At 40.5% G+C, this 25,037-nt stretch overlaps 1 protein-coding gene across 1 annotated transcript; it reads right to left on the bottom strand.

The window, feature by feature from the left end:
* Positions 1 to 1,600: 1,600 nt before the first annotated feature.
* On the bottom strand, positions 1,601 to 22,228 carry crtac1b (cartilage acidic protein 1b). The gene is made up of 15 exons (XM_067520200.1): positions 22,093 to 22,228; positions 19,027 to 19,217; positions 18,104 to 18,300; positions 17,618 to 17,754; positions 14,966 to 15,122; positions 13,217 to 13,351; positions 12,968 to 13,110; positions 9,056 to 9,192; positions 7,073 to 7,155; positions 6,791 to 6,891; positions 6,544 to 6,712; positions 5,452 to 5,597; positions 5,234 to 5,276; positions 4,985 to 5,128; positions 1,601 to 4,712 (listed from the first exon to the last, which is right to left on the bottom strand). Exons 2-15 carry the CDS (start codon positions 19,209 to 19,211, stop codon positions 4,585 to 4,587), a joined length of 1,905 nt encoding a protein of 634 aa, XP_067376301.1. The 5' UTR covers positions 19,212 to 19,217; positions 22,093 to 22,228; the 3' UTR covers positions 1,601 to 4,584.
* Positions 22,229 to 25,037: the final 2,809 nt, after the last annotated feature.

Consider the following 25,037-nt stretch of genomic DNA (forward strand, 5'->3'; position numbering starts at 1 on the left):
GTTCACTCCTATAATCTCTTCTTGACACTCATCTGTGACTGAAATCACACATAAATACACATTTATTTCAGTTCTCTAAACTAAAACTAAATATGTGTTCACACTAACAAGATTACGCTGAGTTATGAAAGGTTCAGTGCTACTGCTCCCTCGAAACGCACACTGTGTACACAAAACCTCGCTCACACATACACTTTCACTGGCTCATTGCTTTAACATGTGTATTTTGAACATTTAGTTTGGACATCTGCTATAAAAATACAAGATGCACTGAGATGCTCACTGAAGACAGAAAGAAGTAAAATATGGTGGAAACTTTAAGATTTGTCCCTCTCTGTTTTGGCTCGGTTTTAGAGACTCTCCCTTAAATCAACTTTTTGCCCACTACCGCTGCACTGCCTGTTGGCTTTGGCATAATTATCCGCTTGATTTATTTAACCTCACTGTGATTGGCAGCCCTTGTGTGTTTGCCGTTGAACCCTCCTAAAGTACAGCCCTGAATGCAGCATAAAAACACCATCTTAAGTATCCAAGGTTAGAAACGTGTGGTTCCAGTTAAAATGTCACTTTGGATTAAGGTGGTTAATTGTGAGACAGAGGTTATTGTGTTTCATTCTGCTTAAATCTGCTGCTAAAACCTAATGAATGGTGCTGTGTCAGGAAATGCCCTCCTGCTTTTCGATGAGGCAGCCATGAGAGCCTGCAGAGCACAGGGTTGAAACAGGGATAAAGGCTGACAGAAGAAGTGCCTCATAACGTGTATGTGCATAACTTTGCATTTTTGTGTGCATGTTTTGATGCAACGTGTGTGGTCAATAACGTAATATGCAAAGCACAGAGCTTAACGAATAGTCTACTGCATTTTTGACCAAAGGAAGATTTGCCATTTCCCTTCAGTTACATGCTTCCCACTTCAAACTGAAGATGCTTCTTGTGATCTTATTTATAAAGAAAATAAGTCAGTGCATTTGTTTGTGTTATTACTTATTTAATTGTGTTTTTTAAAAAAACCACACTAGCCTGAAATTAGCCCCAGTTCATAAATATTGCACAACCTACTTAACATTCAGCTTTGGGTGTGTTGCCATTCATGCTCAAGCGGTTTTTAAAGTAGCATAATCTCTAAAGTCCTTAATGTTTTTCATCGTTCAGGCATTTGAAAACTAGTCAAATGAATTGAAAAAAAAATGACTTTAGATGTACTTAGGCAGTTCTGTGCACAGATGATGAAGCATTAAGTTGACTGCAATGAACTCTAATGTACCCCTACTGGAACTAGGCCTACAATGGCCTGGGGACACAGGAGACGAGTTTGCACACAGCACTGCTCCAGTCATGAAGCTCAGGAAAAGCTGTTTGTATCAGGGACATGAGAAAATAAACGTACAGGCTCTCTGGCTGAAGCTAAACAGAAATGACTGCTACAATGTATACATCCACATTTATACAGCTTTTTCTTCTCGTCTCCTTCCGGTGATTTTTTCTAGTCCCTTTTCCAAATATTTTCTTAACAGATCCTTATCTGATCTTCTGTCATATTCTCTGAGTGTACATTGAACAGTATTTCCATTTTGTGGGACATTTTGTGATTGTTGGTCGGAAGTATTTATTGTTTATCCTCAGGGCCACACACAAATTGTGTGGTGCATGTGCGTACATTGATGCACACACCATACCTACACGGAAACTCACACATTATGCTTTGTGTTTGAGGTTTACTTTTTGTACAGGGACAGCACTGAAACACACAGCTGGAGCATCTGGGATGGAAACAATACCGTGGCAGTGACCATGCCAGACACACACACCCACACAGGTTCTTGCAGGTCCTTGGACAAAATTCAATGACAATGTTTTGGTACAGTACATTTACACAGCTTTTAGAAATCACAGAGGGAATTTCTTTACAAACTTACCTTGTTCTTAGTCTACTGATATAATGTGTCCTTTCTGTAGTGTTGTACTTCTGCTCTATCACAAAAGTATACAATTCTACTTCCAGGCATCTCTGAAGAGGTACAGCAAAGTAATCAGTCACTGTAAATATGATAGTTTCATTTATTTTCACAAACATTACCTCATACTATGAAGTCCAGTTTGAGTGAACACAAAAGAAGCTTGAGTTTTTAATAATCAGTGACTTCAGAGATCCCCCATTTTCAAATGAACAGAGAGTAAATGAAGTACATAATGTATACAGTATGTTTAGTTGCATATTACATGTACATACATTTAGCTAAGCAGTGTCAAAAAAGTGGTATCAGAATTTGCAACTCATTTCAACACATTTATAAGAAACAACATGATTCACACCATCATGTATTTAAATAACAAATGACTATACTGTATAGAGGATTGTGAATATTAAGCAGGGAATTGTGAGCTATAGGTTTAAAAACGCCTGTATGTCCATTTAAAGCGTGCAGGTTTACTGCGCATTGTTCATGCAGACTGTGAGCTTACATATCAGTCCTCGGTGATACAGTTCAAGTCTGACTACACAAACTAAACAAAAGCTTTTGTTTTGTCTTTGCTTTTTTACGGCAACCTCAGTTGACCCTTTCGCATATTTGTTGGTGAAAATTCTGTGCAAACATATTAAAATATTTGAGTTATGTAGACATGATCTTGCTGAACCTTTGCCTACCCTCACTCTCCACAGATTCTTTGGCTTCCACGGGGAGCATGACAACATCATCAGTGTGGATCCAACACAGATCCATGGTGAGTAATTTTAATAGCTTTAACACATCCATCATAGTTTGTTTATTAGTTTTTCATGATCTGATGCCTTTCAGTTTTCATTAAAATGTCTCTCGTTGAGAAGTACTGTAAGTTGAGTCTCTTTAGCTGAAATATTGGATATTTAGATTTGGCATCTATGGTTTCGGTCCAACTCGTTTGCTGGCTTCAGGACTAATGTCAAGGGGCCCAGTTTTGGTGCTGTATTTTAGAGGGAATGTGTGAGGTTTTCTGCTTAATTTCCAGGAGATCTAACACTTCCCTTGGTGAAGAGAGTGGAATCTAAGCATCATACACGTATACACACAGTCACAGTAATTGTGGTCTAACACTGGATAAGATTGGAATTGTGTTGTGTAGATACTGCACCGGAATTGCTGAGAAGATCATTGCTGCACAGGATCTGTGTATGTTCCCCTCCCGTGGAAAAGCTAGCCAGCATCAGAAGTCAGCCTCTTGTGAATGGTCCAGTCATTGGACTTTTTGTCTGCCAACTTATTTATTAAAACTTTCAAGAAAGATGTGCCAAATGGACAAATCTATGCCGGGGGTGTTTTACAGCCATCTGGAGGGCTTCAATACTACCTGGAACCATATAACATTAAATTTCTTTTAGCTCACTTCAGAAAACAAAGCAGCCATATTCACAACCTAAAGGATAAGTATAGTAACATTTAATTTGTATTTCTTATTGTCAGCAATCCTCTTTAAATTCCAGTCAACAATGTACTCACTGTACTATACACTGTACTCAGTGTAGACGTGTTTGCATTTCTCTCTGCCACAGACCACCCCCGATTTTCAAGCATTATTAAAAACTAATCAGTGACCCAGGTATTAAGTTTAAGTTTTAAGGGGAACCGTAGTTTACTGTGAGTCAGTTTCATACACACCATCGTGTGGCTTAAAACAGTCACTGACAGAAAGGTGTTTACTCCCATTTCAGTAGCTAAAAACTACATTGCCCAGAAGTTTTTTTCTTGACTTTTATTCAATTTAATTAGGAAGAAATAAATAAAAAGTTTTTATTATTAAAAGCAGGTATATTAGCTGATGTTAATTTATTTTTCTAGCTGGAGAGTTTTTAATTATGTGGCAAATGATTAAATTATTGCAAAAGTACAGCTTTTGATTGCTGTATTTTGAACTCTTCTTGTGCTCACCTGCACCTGTTTATCTTCTTCACTCTGCTGTTGTATTATTCATAAGTGGCAAAATGTATCCTACAGTACCATTGGAGACAGATGGTCTGGCATATGTTGCTCTATCCCAGTGCCTATTTGTACATAATGTAGTACACACACACAAAACCTACAGCTTGGAGACCTGGTGTTTCTCAGCATCCCAGTCACACCATAATCAGAATGAGAGCGAAAGTGTAAGGATTATCGTAGCAGCATTGTGGAGATACAGATGGGGCCTCAGCTTGTCTCTAATGAATTTGGACCTTGGAGCCTGTAGATCTGTCTGCTGCATGGACAGAGGTTTATATGGTGCGGATCCACTTATTGGCTTGGCATCAGTTCAGGTCCCACTAAGATAAGTGCCAGGTGATGACGTGAGGGCTCTGTGGGTGTGACCCAGTTAGTTCTGAACCCCATTGCTCCCAGCGAGCATGCTCCCTTTGTGTTTCTTTATAGTCCAGAGGGGGCCGGGAGCCAAGAGGTGACACATAGCAGTGGTGAAAGGGGGGAAAGTCTGTAAATAAATGATGGAAAGAGATGTTGAGATCCATGGAGGAGAAGGAGAAGGAGGTCTTTCAGGGAAAAGTTTGCTCTGAGAGTTTCTGTATATCCCTGTTCACCAGTGGGGAAAGTTAGGAAGGGGAGAAGATGGGGACAGCTACAGCAGTCCAATGTGGAGATGGTTAGAGAGGAGTGGTAGCACAGGAATCAATAGCAACCAGTACGATAGTCCTGACCACTTGCGTTCCCCAGAAGACTGCGTCCCTCCGAAGTAAGCCACCTGGGCTGCAGAGAAAGAGGTGAAACAGAGGGCAGGGAAAGTTTAGCCAACATCTCCAATATAGGTAAAAGAGAGCTCATTCACATGGGAGAGTTAGTCATGCAAGACAGTGGGGTGCAGAGAGGGGACACAGTCAGAGGAATGTTAGCACCTCTTTATTCCAAAACCAGAGTAATTAAGCCAGCTTAAGGCATCTCGTTCTGTGGCAGTGCTTCCTTTGTTCTCCAGATCATGTTAATCCAGCTAAGTCTACCCTGCCTCTGCCAGGTCCACTCACCCACACAGGCTGACCCATCATCGTTAGGCTCAAAGCCCTGGTTGCATCTCCTCTTGGCGCGGCACTTATAACTGCCATAGGTGTTGGTGCAGACAGGGCGGTCAGAGGGGCACACAGAGGGGAACTGGGTACACTCATCTTTGTCTGAGGGAGGTGGAGGTAAGGGAAGGAAATAGACTTTTTGTCTTTATTTGGAACAAGGACTCATGGATAGAGTGGTCAACAGGTTGATGCATCTTTTCAACTTACCAGTGCAGCGGCCATTTTCATTCAGGGCAAACCCATGACCGCACTGCAAGAAAAAGACAGTCAGTTTGATCAGAAACAGTGAGTGTGCTGTCCAGGGTGAAAGTCAAATTTTATTTGACAGTTCAGTCAAATTTTATTTGAGCAATTAAGCTAATAGTGAACTTATCATGTCAGTTAATGTAGCGTTTTAGAAAACAAGATGAAGAGCAGAGCTGTACTTCTATTTCTACTGTAGGAGTGACTTCCTCCTCATGTCTTGGATATTGGATCTCCAGCACTGAGTTGATCTCCGAAGGTTCCAGGGGCCGGGCCACTGAAAGACCATCCGGCCAGTACACCTCAACGCTGGTAGCGACATCTTTACCTGATGGGACATACAACACACAAAAAGGAACATTCGCGTGACCCTCATTGACTTAGGGCTGCCATGGCATGGGCTTTTTTCAGTGATAGAGTGTGAGAGGCACAGTGGCACCCACTTGACTCGTCATTAACTATTTTAATCAGGCATAAAGAGAGCCCCTCTTACAGGGCCTCTACAGCCCTTAATTAAAATTGCAATTTTACTGTAAACAGATCTTGGGTTACCTTTCCAGACAGCAGGTGTGCTGCCGAAGAGCCAGCAAATATTTCACATGTTCTTATTCCACATGACAACCTCTCATTTGGTGTGGGAGAGTGTATCTCAGATGTCTGCTTGTGTTGACGCATGTGTACATGTGTGGTGGTCCATTCTGAAGTCACGTGGCATGGAACGTTTACCCCTTGCTGTGTTATGAATACTCAGGCATTAAAACTGAGGGCCTCCAGAGCTGATCTATGCTTGGACAGCCCTGAAACAGAACAGGCTCAGTGAGCAGGGCCAGGAAGCAGCCGTGTGTGTGCTGCAAGGACTGGATGGCCACCAGCAGACAGGGTTCCTCACAAACTGGGCTGGCTTCCAGCTGCAGCACCTGCCACCCATCTTTCCCCCTTTTATCCTCCCAGAAACTTACTCTCCCATGGGTGTCCAATCAGGCTGGAGGCATTAAACCAATATTTTTTTTAATCCAAGCTTTCATTTTTCTTCTCCCTGCTTTCCTATGTAGTCCTCATTCTGTCCACTTCTCTCAATGTTAGAATCTGACCTTCTTAAAAAGATTTACTAAAACGAGCCTTTATCAGGAAAAAATGGGAAACAAGCATTTGGTGCTTTTCATTGAAAATTTAAATCCTTAGTGTTCATCATGACCTTTTAGAGGCAGTGATTGACATTATTAACAAATGATCTGCTCTGTTCTGTATCCTCTAGAGTTTAAATGCAGTTTTACCAAGGCCAAAGTGGGCTACAGGCTCCATCTCACACAGGTATCCAGAGCCACCATCAATGATCCGTGTGTGTGCCCCACTCTTCTTTGTGTACACCACCACTTTAGCTCCTCGGGCGAAAGCACCAAACTTGGTCCGGGGAATCACTCGCAGCCATGAGTTAGTGGTGCCCTAAGACAAAATGAGAAAATGGTGAATTTCTGTGTCAAACTGTTGTTGAGGTTTTTAACATACCTCACAAATACTGACCTGGTTAACTTTGTAGACAGAGAGTGGCTGTGCAGCACTTTCACCGTGAGAGACCAGCAGTTCCAGACGTCCATCACCATCAAAGTCTGTGGCTACAGCTCCTGGAGATCCATCACAGTAATGATGCAGTTATAAGCACACCCAGTAACAACCAACATCAACTCACAAGCAGATGAGGAAAGTCAAAGCCTTAGTGGAGCTCTGGGGCCATCTAATGGTAAAACGTTAGAAAAGCACATGTGAGGCAGGTTCCTTCACATTTCATCGTTCTGCCATGCTCACCAGTTCCTCTTCCCTCAGGCTCTGATGCTTCTCCAACATTCAGCTCTTCGATCTGGGGGTCTCCATGCTCTCTCCTGCTCACCCTTTGAAGTTAACGTCACAGCAGCAAATCATCAGTTTATACATAACTTATAAAGCTCAGTTTTTTTTTTACTTTACTTTATGTTTACTTTACTTTATGTTTCTTCTTCTCAACATTTCAGAGACCAATAATTTATTCTTCTGGTAATGGTTACTCTGCAGATTAAGATTGTACTTTTTTTTTAATTTTTGTATTTTCGGCTTATCCCGTGAGTTGAGGGTCGCCACAGCGGATCATTGTCCTCATGTTGATTTTGGCACAGTTTTTATGCCGGATGCCCTTCCTGACGCAAACCTCCCCAATTTCTACCAGGCTTGGACTGGCACTGCACAGCTGTGGAGAGGAATGGGCTGTTGGGGGTTCTGTGTTTTTGACATATAGCCGGGAAGGGGGATCAAACCACTGACCCTGTGGTCCGTGGACGACTGCCTTACCAACTGAGCTACAGCCACCCCAATTAAGATTTACCTTAATTGTACTTAATTTATAAGTAATTATTACACAAATTATTCAGCAGTACCTAAAAACAGTAGTAATGTTTAGGATATGTACAGTAAGCAGTATAAAAACACTGAATACATGGTTTACAACCCAGTACAACCTAGTTGTAAGCAGAAATTAGCAGTTATTTTTATATATTGGTCGATATAAAAAAACAAATGATAATATAGAAACTGTAATAAAAATACTTCAAATTCAAGAAGTTAATCTCAGTGAAAATGTATGAGGTCTAGGCATGAACAGAGCAGTATTTATAGACTTAAAATGCTTTGATGTGTTTTTATTTGACTGAACAGCCACTGTGATAACACAGATATCTCCAATATGTTCCAATATGTAATAATGTAACATGTAAAAGGGGACATTCAGCTTTTATGATTGAATGCCACTGGATATTTTTTTACAAACTTTACTTTACACTACACAGTTTTGTCTCATTACCCTCCCTTGTCCCTTTTGTACAGTAGTTCTACCTTTCACTTTATTGATTTTTTTCTTTTTCATTATTTTTGTGGTTTTATGTGATTATAAATGTCATATTCCTGTAAAACACTTTTTTTTTATACATGACTTGACTAGACCCTTTGCAGAAAAACATTGTTCGGGGGAAAAACTAAGCACATGACCATTTACTGTACATTCCTATAGTTGTAATTTTATTTCACAGTAAAGAGATGTGCTGATCCTGGCCATTAAACTCCTTAGCTCAGCTGAATATTGATTATTTGAATTGAATTAATTAGCTTGAGCTCAATAATTGGAGCTGTTTTTTTTTTTTCTTTTTGAGCCAGAGAGCATTAAATTAGCTGATACATCATCCTACTAGACAATGGCACAGACTGAAGAGCGGTCACGTCCCTTAGATCACCATCATGTCCATAAAGACAAAGATGTCCTCATGTGACCCACCATGCAGGAAAATTCTGACCTAGGAATTCTCTGGGATTTAAATGTCTTATCAATATTCAGTTTAAAATGACCTATCAGCTCATGGTGACTTATGCATGCTGTTCAGAAAAATATGCCAGATCAGATTTCAAGGGTTTATACGGAGTTCTTACAACTGATATGTATCGTATTTTGCATTTTGAGACCTGACTTCATTAATATTATCTAGAGAGGAAAGCAAACTGTGAGCCAAAAAAGAGACCTAAAACTGTCTTAATGAAAGATTCATTCAAGTGTAGAGGAGGGGCGGGATGCCAGAATAGATAAGTACCCTTGGCTGTGAATTTTGAATTCTTCTCAGCTTCCCAGCCCAGTTTTAGAATATTAAATCAAGATGCCAGAGTAGTCAATTAAGCTCAACATCAAAGTGCAATTAAACCTCACCCTCATACTGCAACATGTGTGTATGTTTGTGTTAGTGTGTGTATGTTGTAGTACTTCTACGTGATTACCTAAAGAGTCTGTTGGCGGAGGGGCCCCTGTAGGCGATGTTATTGAAGAAGACCTCCAACTCGTTGTCATTGTCAAAGTCTGCGACGATAACGGTGCGAACCGGGGACGGCATGGAGAACTTTTGGGATGCTATATCCTGAGAAGAGCAGAGCAAACAAATAGTTTGTCAGTGAAACACGCACATTCATACATGTAGAGTACATGATCCAGTGTTTTGTTTTGTTTTTGGAGGATACTTCTTTGAAGTCGAAAGCAAATTCGAAAATTCAGCAGCAGTAATTCACAAGCACATGGAATAAGTTTCAATTGTATTCTGATCAGAGACTTGATCTGAATTGTGAAATGAAATTGTATTTATTTGTGTATTATATTTAGTTTTTTTTGCTTTAATCAGTACATACAGTATTTGTGCTATTAACAGTTACCTTGCACCAAAGTTTAATCTGTTTTCTTTTGGTTTAGTGGGTTTAAAGAGTTAAATTTACTCAAAAGAGATACTTTTTGTTACACTATATGCTTATTTAAAAGTTCTTTAAAATGTGATTTTAATTTATTTTTTTCTTAATAGGAGATTTAGTTTAGATACACAACTCTATGAAGTCAGGAGTTGAGTTGAACCATTTCAGCACAGAATCATTGATAGAAAGATTGATACTCAGTGTACAAACGCCACAACATCCATTGTGGGTCAATAGATGATTAATAAAATAACATTTAATTTTCTACACCTTGTTCTTATACGATTTGTATCATGCATGTGTTCAGTCAACATGTGGACAGGTGATGGGAGCAGAGACATTGTTCTTAAAACCTGGAACATCAGGTCACAGGTTCAATCTCCACAACAGCCCTGTGCATCAACAATCCGCGTCCAATCCTTGAACTAGACACTGACTTGGCATCTGATCTTTCACCCAAAAGTTTAATCTAAAGCCTGAAGGTAAGAACAAAGGCTGTTTTTACATCCTCTGGAATCAGAAAAGCAGACTGCAGCTCTGGAGCCAAAAGAAGTCTCCATAGTTTTTGCACAGAAAAGTAACGGATATCTCCCCGCTTCAGTGACACGGTGATAAGTCGGGGAAGAGTTATAGTGCGGCCCTTCACTCCCTCCAGTATTTACTCCCTGCTTTAATTATAAGGCTCATAAAGCTGCAGAGGGGGCTGCCCACAATGACCTTCTACTTCTCAGGTGAAGGAGAGGCGATGGCCAACCAAGGCCTAAAGGGAGGAAGAAAGGGGATAGACCAGCTAAATGAATGAATCAATGTGCCACAGGGACGATGAAAGGTATTCTCACCAAAACAAATATGGAGCATAGAAATTAGAAATTTACACAATCAGGGAGAAAATTTTTTTTTTTTAATTAAATGAATAAATAAAATACATTTATATATCATAAAAGGTAAAATGTAACCATAATGTAAATTGCATATATCAATATTGTCACTAAATAATTAACTGAATAAGAGTTAACATCATTTTTAATAACTTTATAATTATTTCTATAAAAGTATTTAGCAGTGTTTCAAACAAATTCAAACCTTCTATTCTGGCATGTTTCCATCTCTTTAAGGACATATTAGATGTGTGTGGGTGTGTTTTTGCATTGCAGTGAACGTTAAACCTATTGCAATGAAAACCTAGGCAATAGATTTTAATTAAAGCACAAACAGGCCTAATCGGCACTTTCCACTACCCAGGCAAACTGCTGTTTCAGCCCAATTTAATTAGCGGTTTACTGGAGTGATACAACAGCTTCATTATCTATGCCAAAGGTCAACATGACTGGTAGGAGTGTCAGTTAGAGTGGGGGGAAACGGCCTTAAATGTGTTGCTGGCTTGTGATTTAATAATCTTGTTAAAAAAAAAAAAAATCATCAAGCACCTAATTCAATTTTTCTTTTCTCTGCATTGTGTATGTATGAGTGTGTGTTGTACTGATGAAATTGTCCCTGGGCTAAGCATCACACATTAACCCCTTGTTTGACCCCTATAAAGGCATCCCCTGTGACATTTATCTCTTTGGTAAAAGATGCAGTCACTGGTGCTGACAGATAGCTCACTGAATAAAAAATCTCTGCAGATTTACATGCAGCAGAGGCCATCACTGTCTCCGCTGCTCCTAACCGTGCTGCAAAATCACATACACACTGCTGGCTGTCTCACAGGAGTCCCTAGAGTCATCGATTAACTAAATTACTCGTCTGTCGTTAAATACCACTCAATCCCAAAGTGGGCCAGAACAGACTAGAGTTAATTCACTAGTGAGGCATTAGCAGTGATAACTCTGTGATTCACAGAGGTAATGGCTGAGATTTGTCGTTTTTGTGTTACCTGAACCTGGTAGGAGGGAAGAGAAATCAAACCTACAACTTTATTCTCCGATTCTCTTGTGGAGAAATCATTTGACACAACGGCTATGGATTATTAGTGGGTATTAGTGGGTTGATGAGGAATATTGTCAGACCAAACTGTGAACAGTTTTCATGGGAATCATACATCTACATGGTTAGGAGCCACTAGGAGTATTCAGTATTCAGACCCACTTCACTTTTTTCAATTTTGTTATGTTGCTGCCTGGTACTATAGTTGTTTAATTTCTTTTTTTTTTTCAGAATAATCTACATTCGGGTCCCTGTAATGACAAATCGATTACGGAATTTTAGAAAGTTTGCACATTTTTTACAATGCAACAGGTTTTGCGCACCTTGATTGAGGAATTTTCTGTCATTCTGTCTTTGACCATCTGTGCATCAGCCATAGAATTTTGTTCCTCAAAGTCTAAGAGAGAGTGGAGGGCTGCAGTGATGGTCCTTATGTAGCTTTGCCCCATCTACATTTCTCTGCAGGTCAGTCAGAGGGACCACCAGGTTCTTGGTAACCTCTCTTAGTAAAGACCCTCTCCCCTGATTGCTCAGTTTGGCCATATGACCATCTCTTGAAAGTGTCTTGGTTGTGCCAAACTTCTCCACCTGAGGTTTGTGGAGGTCACTATGCTCTTGAAAGCCTGCAGTGCAGCAGATTTTTTCATATCCTTCCCCAGATCTGTGCCTTGCAATAATCCTGTTTCTGAGCTCCACAGGCAGTTTGACTTCATCTTCACCTTTGACTTCATGGCTTTTGGTCTTATAGAGCTTGAATTTACAGCTTTGAGGCCTTTCTATAGAGAGGTGTGTGCCTTTCCAACTCATGTCCAATTAATTTAATTTATCACAGGTGAACTCCAGTCAAGGTCTAGAAACAACTCAGAGACAGTCAAGAGAAATGGGAGACACCTGAGCTAAATTCCATGTGCTATTTCAGTTTTTTTTTTTCTTTTAATAAATGTACAGACATTTGTAAAATCTGTTTTCACTTTGTCATTACAGGGTACTGAGTGTAGATTAATGAGATAAAAATGAATTAAAAAAACTGTATCAGACTGCAAAATTGAAGGGAGTCTGAAAACTTTCTGAATACGCTGCATTTTATAATTTGGGTACTGCACTTAACCATGATTTTACAGTACTTGTACTTTACTTCAAGTTTTTTTCAACTTTTGGGATTAACACATTGTATTTGTATTTAACTACATTTATCTTTCAGCTTTACTCACAAGTAATTGCTGATTAAAAAACATATTTTTCTAAATAAAAGTAATTTGTCCAACTATCCATTTTCTGTTGCTAATCCAGAGTTGTGTATAATGGCAGAAGGTTCAGCAGTTGTAATACAGTATACAATATAACCTCTCCAGCAGGTTGTGTGTTTTCCCCAGGATCTTGTACCAGTTGGGCGTCTGTGGAAAACCTCTAATAAAAGGTGCACAAAGGCATCCAGTGATTTCTTCGGGTACTTTTGGTACCTAAATATTTTTCCTAATCATACTTATTTTTGTTTTGTTTTTTTACTTGTGTTACATCATAATCCACCTTGAACTTCTGTTTGCGGTTGTTCAATTGCATGTACAGGCGATGAGGTCCATTCCAGTTCCCGTAGACAATGTCTGTCCTGCCATCGCGATTGAAGTCTGCCAGAGCAACCCCTCTGCCATGCTGAATGGGGTCCTCCACACCTACAATTACATGGTAATGTATTACTGCCTTGTGCATTGCACCAGATTGATACTTGTGAGTAGAACTGAGTGATCTATAAGGCTGTGTGCAGTACGTTTCTCTTACCAGCCTGCTGTGCAACATCAGTGAAAGTTCCATCTCCATTATTCCTGAACAGGAAGTTTGGTCCATATTCATTGTCGCAAAACACATCGGAAAGGGTTTGACTGACAATTGGCCCTACCACAACACCTCGCCCTCCTGCACAGACGTAGACAGAGACAAGGCTTGGTGGTAAGAGAAATTTAGGCAGGTAAGAAAAGGAGGGATAGGTGGAATGACAATGAGAGACGTCTGCCACATAACAAAAGTGAATGGTGAGTGATCATTGCTGTCTTTCTGGGCCATTTCCTCTGAGGAGGACAGGGCTTTCTGCTAACATACGCTGATGGGCTACACACACAAGCACACAGATAAACACACCCAGACACAAAGCACAAACCACCACAAAAATGCGATGATGTAACGCATGCTGAGTATCCTTTGCTTTAAGCAAAAGCTAACAGTAATTTTCTCTTGATGATAAGATCGCCACGGCTGTTCAATGCACTCTTGAAATAACCATAGGATTTTCCAATGACATTCTACACAGTAAAGTGTCTCACTTTAGTGTCTCCTCGCAGACCAGCAGAGTCTAATTATGGAGTTCAGAGGGCTCTGATTGTCCTTCCAGTATGCAGAGTCAGTGCTGTGAGTCAGGACTTGCTCCTGATTTACTGGCCCGCTTCATCAGCCCAGACAAATATCACTCGCCTATATCCTACGGCCATAAACCACATGCCTCTCTAGAGATATGTAACCATTAGATATACAACTTCAACTGACTGTCCCTCAGCTCTGATTAACGACAGTTTGATGACAAAGACATCCACTGTACATCATTTAGAGCTATTCATAGCCGACTCACTCTGCCCCCCTGGTGGCTTTGATGACATTCTGCATGTAAAAAGATAAAGATTGATTCTGTTATGCTCAAATACAATGTCAGCTCCCATTTCTAAAACTTTCTCGGACATCAGCGTCAAGGACAATTCAGTAGTTACAATAAAGTATCATAGAGGCAGCGTTTTGTACTCACTTCATCAAGGAAACAGTCATGCTAAAGGTGTCCATTGTGCAATTTATGTAATGTTCACTTCACCTGTAGCTTACTAAAGCAGACACCCATCATATGGTTAGGCTTTATTCCAAACAGTTATGTAAGGTGTAATTGTTTTCTATTCAGATTCAAAATAATTTCAAAGATGAATAGATACAGTAGTTCAAACTTGGGGGACTGCAGTGTTAAAGTATGTTTACCCACTGGGCCACCAGGACTCGCTGTTGCTTGTTGTGCGATGTGTTTAGATCAGACTGTTTCTGACCGGTCTAGTTGCACATAACATACACAGTGCAGTGCCTTCCACATATTGTATTCACACTTATAAAAGTCAGAGCTACAGTGAACTACGGCTGTGATTGATGTCTTCTTTAGGCCGTTGAGCTGGTCTGATGTATGAGTATGTCGCCCTTCCCTGTTGCTTCCCTGTGACTTTGACAGGAGTAAACAGCTGACAGCGCCAAAAGAACCCACTAACACTTCTCTTTCTCCCTCTCCAGTCCTTTCTTTTCTTCTCTCAAGCTTAAACTCTCCGTTACCTGCCTCTACACCTAGCACCCTCTCTATACTAAGGTCCAATATTTCAGACTCTGTGCTGCACAACAAGCACATGCTCACCTCCAGATGCCTGTATAAATCAGACTGAAGGTCCAGTGCCGTATGATTTTAAAGCATCGTTCTGTGTCACACACCCACAATCCCTTCCTCATACCTACCAGTGAACTTGTTCACTCCAGCCTGTTCTGCCATGTTGGAGAGAGCAACAACACCCTGTGAAAGGTCACTCGCAGCCTCATCCATTTCTATGAGAGCGTGAGGACCCACGTTGCCACTTGCATAGTTAGCTATGTAGATAGCATAACGGCCTGTACCCTGGGGGAAAGAGCAAACTTTATTTTATTTGATGTCATTTCTGTCACTTGCTACAGATGATTTCAGACTTTTGTGTTTCCCAAAAAGGAAAAAGGATGTCATGCGTTTTCGTTGACATTCAGAAAAAGACATACAAATGCCAAAACATGAAACATGTCGCTTAAAACTATTGACAGTGTGTTCTGTGGATCATCCACAGTTATCAGTGATGTCTGTACCATAAACACATTTTCATTTATCTCATTTGTACAGGGCTGGAAGCAGAAAGCTCACAGAGTATAAGACAAATCTAAAAGTATTTAAGTGGTTTAATATTACTGTAGGCAAGTGAGAATATAGAATATGTTGAAAGAATTGGAATGAACTGATCTTTGAATGCATTGTAATAACTATATTTACCATTTTCTTTTGGTTGTTTTGGCCACAAATCCGACAAAGAGCATTTGTACTACGGACACCAATCTTTAAAAATGGCTAAAGATATATAGTTGTATTTTTTTAAACGGTTAAGTAATTTTTAGATTAATAATACAAATATTTTATATCACTTCTTGACCTGACAAAGACCCTGCACAGGGATTACTTGGTTCACCATACTGTAGTTGAGTAAACATCTCCCCCATCGTAATAGTTTTAATGGTTTTGGACAGAAATGGAGCTCTTTGGCACTGAGAGTCAGGGCGTGGGTAAATTATTTTAGAGGGGTTTAGGTGGATTCGGGTGTTTTTATGGGAATGTTACTAATATGAAAATAAAGACTTAACCACATATTTCATATATTTCTATCACTGATTTTTGCATATTTTCACCTTTCACCTAATCAAGCCCTTTCTTTCCCCTTTATCTCCCCTTACCCGCTTTCCTACCCTTTACTCCCTATTTCTCAGCCTCTCTCTCACTCCTTCCTCTGCTTCCCTTTGGAGATTAATTTCACACTCCATTATCAGTCAGAGTCCCTGCAGACACAAACTCACCGACGGAACCACACTAATAGACTACACACTCGATTCCAATGAGCTTTCCCACCAGGCCTAACGTATTTCGATAAATACAAACGCATGCACATATGCAAAAACACACACATGCTTGCCATTTCACCATTTGTGTTACTCTTAACATATTTTTACAGGACAAGGAAAGTAAATGAGTCTGGCTGATGTAAATGTGATCATGCGTCACATTATGGCCTGCTGAGGAGGAGTGTGTGGCACTTACAGTATGCACACACACAAACTCAGAACTTGCCAAAAAAAAAAAAAAAAAACGACAGTGAAAGACCTCAAGGCCACAGTCCCTTAACAAACGTAAAAGTCAATGATTTTTCAATAAGGCTTTACCCAAGGCTAATCTCCGTCACTGGGATTGGCATTATGAATAGTGTGACATGGATGCCTGCAATGTGCATGTTTACATGTCCCGAAAGCCTGCTGTCGAGGACTTTTCCTTTTCTATATACATATTGTGCCTTTTATTGATTGTATTATAATAGTTCTGGCTTTTAAAATCTACTTATTTTGTAAAATTCCATTCTGCCTGCCAATGGAAAATAGACCAATCCATCAGTTCTGTGAGATTAGTCAATACGTCACCTTCTTCAGTTTGTATAAGACTAATGATAGGATGTCACTTCCAAGGAGACTGGGAGAGACAAAACATTTGGATGACTAATTGTCCCTGTTTTTCCTGAATGATAACACTTTATTTATGAGTAAACCACGCCAAACACATTAGCTGGCTAGTGAACGATACAACATGCTCTGGTCTCGGCCTGCGTGACCTTCTGCTGTTGTTCCAAATCCATTCTAAAACAACTTGTTCAATAACAGAACAATGTAAGCTCTTTCTCTCTCTCTGTCTGTTGACTGGAACTAACATGGAAGAATGAACGTCAGGGTTTTAGCTTCCTCTGAAAGCATCTTGCCATTAAAAGCAGATATCTTTCCAATCGGTTTGGCAGCTGCACGACCTATCAGTGTTCAGTGAGATGGGACTTTGGTTTAAAAAACTCTATTGTAATCCCTACTGTCCTTTTTTCCACTACTACCTTCTTTATCCCAGTGTACGCATGAGTGTGAGATAAGAGACAAAGAAAGAGCATGAGCATGTCAGTCAGAGAGAGAGGAAAAAGGCAGCAAAGGAAGTGGAAAAGGGGGGAAAACAATGGGAAAAGGACGTGGAGAAGAAGAGAAAATGCTATGTGCAGAAAACACTAGTGTGCAGTCATCATTCCTTCCCTCGTGCGATGTTCTATAAAACAAACGAGCCCTGGCTTCTGTAATTACACCGGTGCGATGGACAGAAAAGAGAAAATGGCACACCATTCCCCCAAATGAACTGTCATAGCACATGCTGGGAAGGGCGGCGTAGGCAGGGCATGAGTTATCACTGGTAAACAAACAGAAGCACCCATGCATGTTCACAGAATGCACTCTGGGGAGTTTATACATGTGTACTGGGGTTCTGCATCTATTCTACAATTTGCATGTGTGTAGTACCTTTCTGTCCACGCAGGCCACTGAGCGCCCAGCCATACGGTTGGCTACATCTCTGTGTTCGTTGATGTCATCACTCAGCAGATCTTCAAAGCGACCATTGCGGAACTTAAACAGCTTGTCAGAGTATGTTGCCCGACCTTGATGTGGAGAGATGCAGAGTTCAGGAAAAGATTATGGATCGAGTAAAGACATGTTAAGCACTTCAAAAACCGTGGGTGATTGGAAACCGGAGGGCAGGACGCTGTGGCTAAAAGTGAGAAATGAGATACTGGAGTTTTTTAAAAAATGATAGAGGTGAGGTGTTGCCAGTTTTGGCAGTGCATGCTCTATAGCTCTCAGATTGATTAATAGCAGCACAAAGCTTATTTGTTATCTGATAAAGACTTAGATGAGATAAGCTAAATATCTGCATACTGTGAGTGTGAGTGTGTGCACGTACAGTATGTATTTGTGTTTTTTCACAGAAAGTACCCGTATGTACTGTACCAGAGAAGGCATTATTAGTGTTAAGGACGTAAATCTCCTCCCTGCCGTCTCCGTCTATGTCACATGCTGTCACTCCAATAGCGTTGCCTTGGCGATCTCTGAGGGCGTAGTAAGGGGAGCTACGGTTGTCCACAGCAATGTTGACAAGCCTCTTCATCTGCTTATCGTACTTTAGCACCAAGTTTGGGCCATTGTAGCTGTGAACAGACCCCAACAGTAAGTTGTGATATTTACACTACAGTAGCCTGTGAGCAGGAAGCCTGAAGCCTGAATCACTCTGTGCCATTTTTGTTCTAATGACATTGCCTAAAAATACTTCAAAACATTTGTGTTGCTTCAATTGCCACTGAACTCTGTTCAATTTTGTAAAATCTTTAAAAGAAATGAAAGTGGTGTCACAGTGACTTCATGTGACTTCATATGACCTTTATCTACAGTAGTGTAATAAGTTTTTAATATCTCAAGGTCAAAAATAGTGCACTATAAACTATAAACATTGCATTCTAAGACTCTTCTCATAAAATCACATCCTCTATAGGGTTTTGTGATGCCCCATACCTGCTGAATAGGATGACTTGTCTAAATGACATTTATTAAGCAGGGTCATTTTGGTCCATCTATATTCTATAAAGCTCTGAGAAATTCATGGGGTAGAGGCAAGCTTGCCAAACTACTCCCATCAGTGGTGCTCCATTCATTCACATCTATTTTCATCAGTTGAGTGAGCCTCAAGGCATCCTTATCATCTCATGTCTGTTAGTCTTTGCCTTTAGCTTCAACCTTTAGTTTGGAAAACTACGGCACTTAGGAAGCCTACAAAACCTTTGCTCATAAACGTGTGAGGAGAGCAAGGAGCAATTCAGGAAGCTAGAACTGTTCTTACTTTTTTACATTTTTACATACACCCCTTCCCCATTTCTCACCCAGCTATGAACATCTCCAGGTCTCCATCCCCATCCACATCAGTGATGGCCACGCCATAGTTGAGCTGGGTGGGGTTGTTGTCATAGTCCGGAGGAAGGACGGTCTTGGTTATAGCTGAGAACATGGGCTCTGAGCGCTGAGCCAAAGAGAGAACTGGCAGCAACAAAACCAGCCACAATAACATCCTCACCTAAAGGGAAAGACATGCACTGAATAACAGCTGAAACTGATGGAGGGTACCAATATGTTGGACATCTTGTTCTGAAACAAAAACCTTCCAACTTCAAATAATAATTCCAGTACATTAACATTCACACTAAGAACAGTACAATTTTTAATCCGTCAAAATCACACACAGCTCACATTTGTTCTGGCAGTTGAAGGCAAATGGTAATCAAAAAATAAAAACTGAAGTCATACACTTTCAAAGTACAGCACAGGCCCAGGTTCCTAATTCTCTAAATCCATTGTGAGGCAAACACCAGCAGATAACTGGCAGAGTTTTCTGCTATACTCAGACACAAAGATGAAGATGTACCCCTGCAATAAGCAGCAATCTGCAGGGTTAGAGCTCAACAACCCATCACATGCAGACAGGCTGAAGAATCACAGGAAAGAAAATCCATACATGGAGCAGAGCATTACCCGGAGACTAACAAAGCAGAGAGGACTATAACAGATATAACAGAACCCACAGCACTGCTTCCTAAGGAAAAGTGGGTAACTCTTACGGCTTAAGGTTGTCTTTGGTGTAACTGTTTAAGTGGTCAGTGTTTGAACTTAGAGAAATAAGTTGAGATGCGCAGACAGGTAGAGGCGGGGTTTCTGATGCTCAAACTGAAAAGCAAGAATAGAAACACGACTGAGCGGAGCAAGGAAAGTGGAAGGTCACCTCCTAAAAGCTACAATAAAACTCATCATCAACAGCACTGCAAAACTTTACACAGACAGTACACTCACACTAAATGGTGTTTACTAGCTGACAGCTTGATTTGCTCTGCCTGTGGATTTATGAACACAGCCTTGGTCATAATACACATTCCATCGGTAATGCCACTGAGCCTTTCTCCCTTCTGCTTCTATGCTGCTGCAGATTCAATGTGTCCAGGTGATGTACGACTCTTTAACATCTCCCTCAACAATTTAATTTAAGATAAAAAACTATGTCGCTGTTTGAGGAACACTTTCAAAAGCCTATCGGTATCGAAAGGAAGCACCACCACCTCTCCACTGACACCAGAAATATGGCCTGGGCTAATGCTAGCTCTCCTTGCAGGCAGAGCAGTGATAACCCTGGCTAGAGATGTAGACTGTGACTGTTAGCAAGAAGGGTTAATTAACAACACTGGGAGCTCATGAGGAGGCACTTTCTCTCCATTAGAGCAGGATGTAATGACAAATGAGCTGAGCTCCAGTTCAGAATACAAACTGTAGCTTTAGAAACTTGCTCATATACTCCATGTTAGATAGGGCCAGTAAGCTATAAATTAAAAAAGTTTTTGTAAAGTAAACCTCTGTTTTTGTGTGATGATGTGAATAGACAATTAGAGGACAAAACCAGTTGCTAGCTGATCTTTCATGTCTGTATAGATGTGGGTACAGCATAAGACAGGGTTTTATTCGTGTGCTACAGTACTGTAAGAATTATGCCATAATAATTTAGGTATGCAAAATAATAAGCATATTGAAAAGTGAGAAAGAAAAAGATCACATGAGCTCTTGAAACCATTGGCGATAGGATGGTGCGGTACTACATGATTCAGTCAAGGACATGCCATCACTTTGTCACGCATTCACTGCAGCAAAAACCAAGACACACAACTTGAGTCATCAAGTAAAGTTGCAATGTGACTTTTCTATAAGCAATGACTCAAAACATTTGATTCATTCACTGGAGTTATTTGATGTGACATCTGCAGGGTCAACAACAATCGGGGCCACTGTGACAATTGAAACCATCAAATTCAGTCATTTGTAGTAAATCAGTCAAGACCATGCAATAGCCCGGGAAAAATATTTTGGAAGCAGAGAAATGTTTTGAAATTGGTAATTTATGTTGGCATTAAGAGGCCATTATCACAGTGTGCAACATCAGCATGTGCTTTCTGGAGCGTTCCCGTCAGGCTCTGATCCTGATAACACTGCGACAAAGAGCCAGCAACATCTTCAGTTTCAAACACACGCTTCCAGAAGCTTGTGAAGGACACACTCACCGCAGAACCAAGACACAAACAAACACACACACACACACACATAAAGTGCTGTACCAGTCCAGTGAATTACACTTAGCAAGCAGTCACACTTAGCAGTCAACTACTGCCATAAATGTTAAGCCTCAATTCATCCATCACTCCCCACAGTAAATATCAGATAATAAAACAAAGCAAAGAAGACACACAGTGCAGCAACTCGCTGTAATGTAGCTTCTGTTTCACAGCCAAACACTGACCCTGTGAACAGCTTAAAGTTTATCTTGTAGAACAACATTTGGCTGTGGGATTTGTTATATAAAGTTGCACACTTGACTTTTTTACCAATATGATTAACAATAACAAATGATCATGTGATCATTGTGATGATGATGAACATAATACTAATAATTATTTGTATTATTAATACTGCTATGATTGTTAATACTCAACTAATATATATATGTGATTAAAATTCGACATAATTAATCGAGCTAGAACAAAAGCAAAAGCTAACTTGTTTTAAATATGAATTTGTGGGAAAGTGATGCAAACCACTATAAAATCTTTTCAACAGATGTAATTGCAATAATTAGTTTACACAACAACAACAAAAAAAGCAGTCTTTTTCTTACACTGACTGTCGGCTGTTTTGTAGGTGAAGCGCCACTTAATAAGTGACAGCATGTAGGTGATGATGCCACCTTACTGTCTGTGTATCTAAAAACTGATGCATTTTAATCGGGTTTTGTGATTTGCTCTGAGAAGGACGCAGATCAACTTTCTATCGGCTCTCTGAGCAGCGAATCCCCGCGGGGCGCTACACTTTCTGCTGAACTCAGAGGAAAGCAGCAGCTAGAAAGCTCAGGTACTCACAGATGGCAAGATGCTCCAAAAGAAACTCCCAACAAATCCTCCAGCGATTGTCAGCTAGCAGAGAGAGAAACACAGGGGGACACAGTCAGCTAATTGTGCTGTGGATGCCGCAGTTATCTCGGGGGTTTTTCCTACTTATTCCCTTTACAACAACTTCCAAAGAATTTGCTTTATGAAATCGCTTGTACGAGATTTGAGCCAATCACCGGACAGCTTGTGGAATATTTAAGCGGACAGCCAATGACGGAGGCGGGAACCAGAGGGTGGGCGTGTCTCCAGGTGTTCATTATGGCAGGAGCTGGAAACAGCTGGAGCTAGATGCGGAGCTCCCTTCAGTTCAGTTAGGATGCTCCGAGACCGGTCCCATCCAGGCTCGACCACAAAAACCTTTTGTTCATGCAGACTATATTAATATCAATTTGCAGTTTTATTAGTAATTTTAATGGCCTTGTATTTTACATGCCCAGATGTTGAACGTATTGCAGTCGACTTTTTTCCCATGTTTGTGTGTCTTGACCACAAGAGCATTGCTGAACTTGTCAGATAATATATATATATATATATATGTTTGTTTGTTTGTTTTGTTTTGTTTGTTTGTTTGTCTGTTTTTCTCTGCATATGTAGGTGTGTGTTCTAAATCTGGACTTAGGGATGTCACTTACATGAATGCCGACTGACATGAAAAAGTATGGCAACATGTGTTTATCTCTTCATAATAATATGTCATGACTCATCCCATTCACTATGCACTCACACCTGGTCAAATCTGCAAACACTACAGTTTGTAACATTAACACATTAAACAGAACTACATTTGCAATAACAATGTTTTTACAAACTCTTTAGACAATTTTAATGTGTATATCTGGGACTTTTTTTCTATTGGGTTTATCACCAATCTATCTAAAAAAAAGAAAGTAATTAAACATTTAGAAATAAAACACTGAATACTTAATCTGTCTTAGTTGTGGCATCTCAGAGAAGCCACACAGCTGTTTCACCTGTTCAGGAAACTGCATTACATTTGCATACAGCAGAAATACAAGCATCAACAGCAATGATCCTCAGGAATAATAAATAATTCCTCCTCTGAGCGATGAGCAAAAAGTTAGTGTTCTTTGTGCACGTGTGTGTATGTGTGTGTGTGTGTGTGTGTGTGTGTGTGTCAGAGAGAGTGAGAAAGAAAGAGAGAGAGTGTGTTTGCAGGTTTACTGCTGCCAGATGTATAATTCTTATGTCATGCTCCACTGAGTCCAGCCTCCCAGAGACCCCCCTAATGAAACGAGTTGTGTGTGTGTGTGCGTGCCTGCACACAGCCTGGTGAAATGAGATGTTCACATCTCAAGGACGTCTCCCACCATAATTTAAACTCACTGGTGCTGGAAGACTTCAAACTGAAAGTGCTGAAGTCATAAACAGTGCACTTCTGTCTTTACTGTTATTCTCTGTGATCTGCCGGTGTAAATCCACAGGCAGGTGGCTTCGACTCAAGCAGGTCAAATACTGGGACAGAAACGTGTAGCTTTTCCATGTTTTGAGTACTGCATTACTGTAAAATTAAGTTGAAGATTGAGAAGAAACAATGTTGCTGGTTGCAGTTTATCGGCTCTCCAGGTTGCAGAGGTTTTTGACACACTCACAAACTGCGAAGGGTTAAAGAAAGGGAAAATCCTCCAGGCCTGAGCATCTACAGAGCATGATACCCTCAGCCATTTATCCCCTGATCAACAGTCTCTCACATTGAAGTGACCAGAGTGTTTTTATTTATGAGGGGACACAGAGACATCTATCAGCACTCAGCTTAAGCCAGTGACAGTTTGTAGTGTGACTTTTAAGCAGATCCTGAATTGTATTGCTTTCCCAGGGGCACACTCAGACAAGTCCCTGGGAAGATGTTGTGGTTTGTGACTGTTTCCATCAGCTACACACACTTTTCCATTTCTCACCACTTTACCTCACTCGTTGCCAAGGTCGTGCGCACCCCCCGCTGATGTGCCATGATCTTAAAATAGCGCTTCTTTAAGTGAAGATCAGGCATGTAAAAGGCTCATGGGAAGAATTGGAAAAGGAGGGGCTTTTACTACAGCATGAGGAAATGTCCCCTTTCCCTCTTTAAGGGCTGTTGAAAGATATATAGTGCTACAGCATCATGATGAATCCCCTCTGTGGTGGATAGGAGAACACTTCTCAAATCATTAAGCTTTAGTAATGGTCCCAGTGCTGCGTCCCTCCTGGCAGCGTTGTCGGGCATTCACTCCTCTGGCTAACTGGCCTGCAGGCTACGTACAGACTCCAATTGCTTTGCTGCTGCTGCAGCTGAGCTACCCAGAGTCAAGACTCAATGTTTAGTGAACCTGATTTAGAATGTATTGTGGGTTTGGATTTTAAAAAATGTATTTAATATTGAGGCCTTACCAAAGGCGTGGAACCATAGGACTCCAACAAATGCAATCTTTGCTGTTAGCTTTTGCATTGGCTTAATACAATTAAATGCTTACCTGCAGTTAAAAAGTTTCGAATTTCATAGCTTTGTATGTTAGCTTTGCACATTGTTTAATTACTTTTTGTCTAAATCACACATACAGTACATGTTCTGTATAGACAAACAGCACGTATTGCTGTCCCAGCTGCACAACATCAGAAGGAATTTCTGACCACTCTTTGGTAAAGATATTCCTATTGTGTCTTGAGGACATTCTTGCCAGGTGTTACTCTAAAGCTTTTTTATTTTTAAGCTTTGAGGCCATTTATGGTGGGCATTACTGCAACATCCTAAACATACTGTTTGCAAACATACAGAATATGTTATTTATAGCTCTTTGGAAGAAAAAGCACAAAACACTTGCAAAATCAGGATCTCTTATGGTATTTGAAATGCTCGAGTGCTCCTTTAAATGTAGCCAAAAAAGGTCATGATTGATGAAGTGGAGGCCACAGCCTCCCCC

The sequence above is a fragment of the Channa argus genome, chromosome 1, assembly GCF_033026475.1.
Source record: "Channa argus isolate prfri chromosome 1, Channa argus male v1.0, whole genome shotgun sequence".
NCBI lineage: Eukaryota > Metazoa > Chordata > Actinopteri > Anabantiformes > Channidae > Channa > Channa argus.

Coding starts and splice junctions, on each gene's coding strand:
- crtac1b (XM_067520200.1), bottom strand. CDS start 19,211: ATGTTATTGTGGCTGGTTTTGTTGCTGCCAGTTCTCTCTTTGGCTCAG. Junction 13,352..14,965: donor TGGAGTGAACAAGTTCACTG/GTAGGTATGAGG, acceptor ACGTCTGTGCAG/GAGGGCGAGGTGTTGTGGTA. Junction 4,713..4,984: donor TGATGGGTCAGCCTGTGTGG/GTGAGTGGACCT, acceptor CTTTCTCTGCAG/CCCAGGTGGCTTACTTCGGA.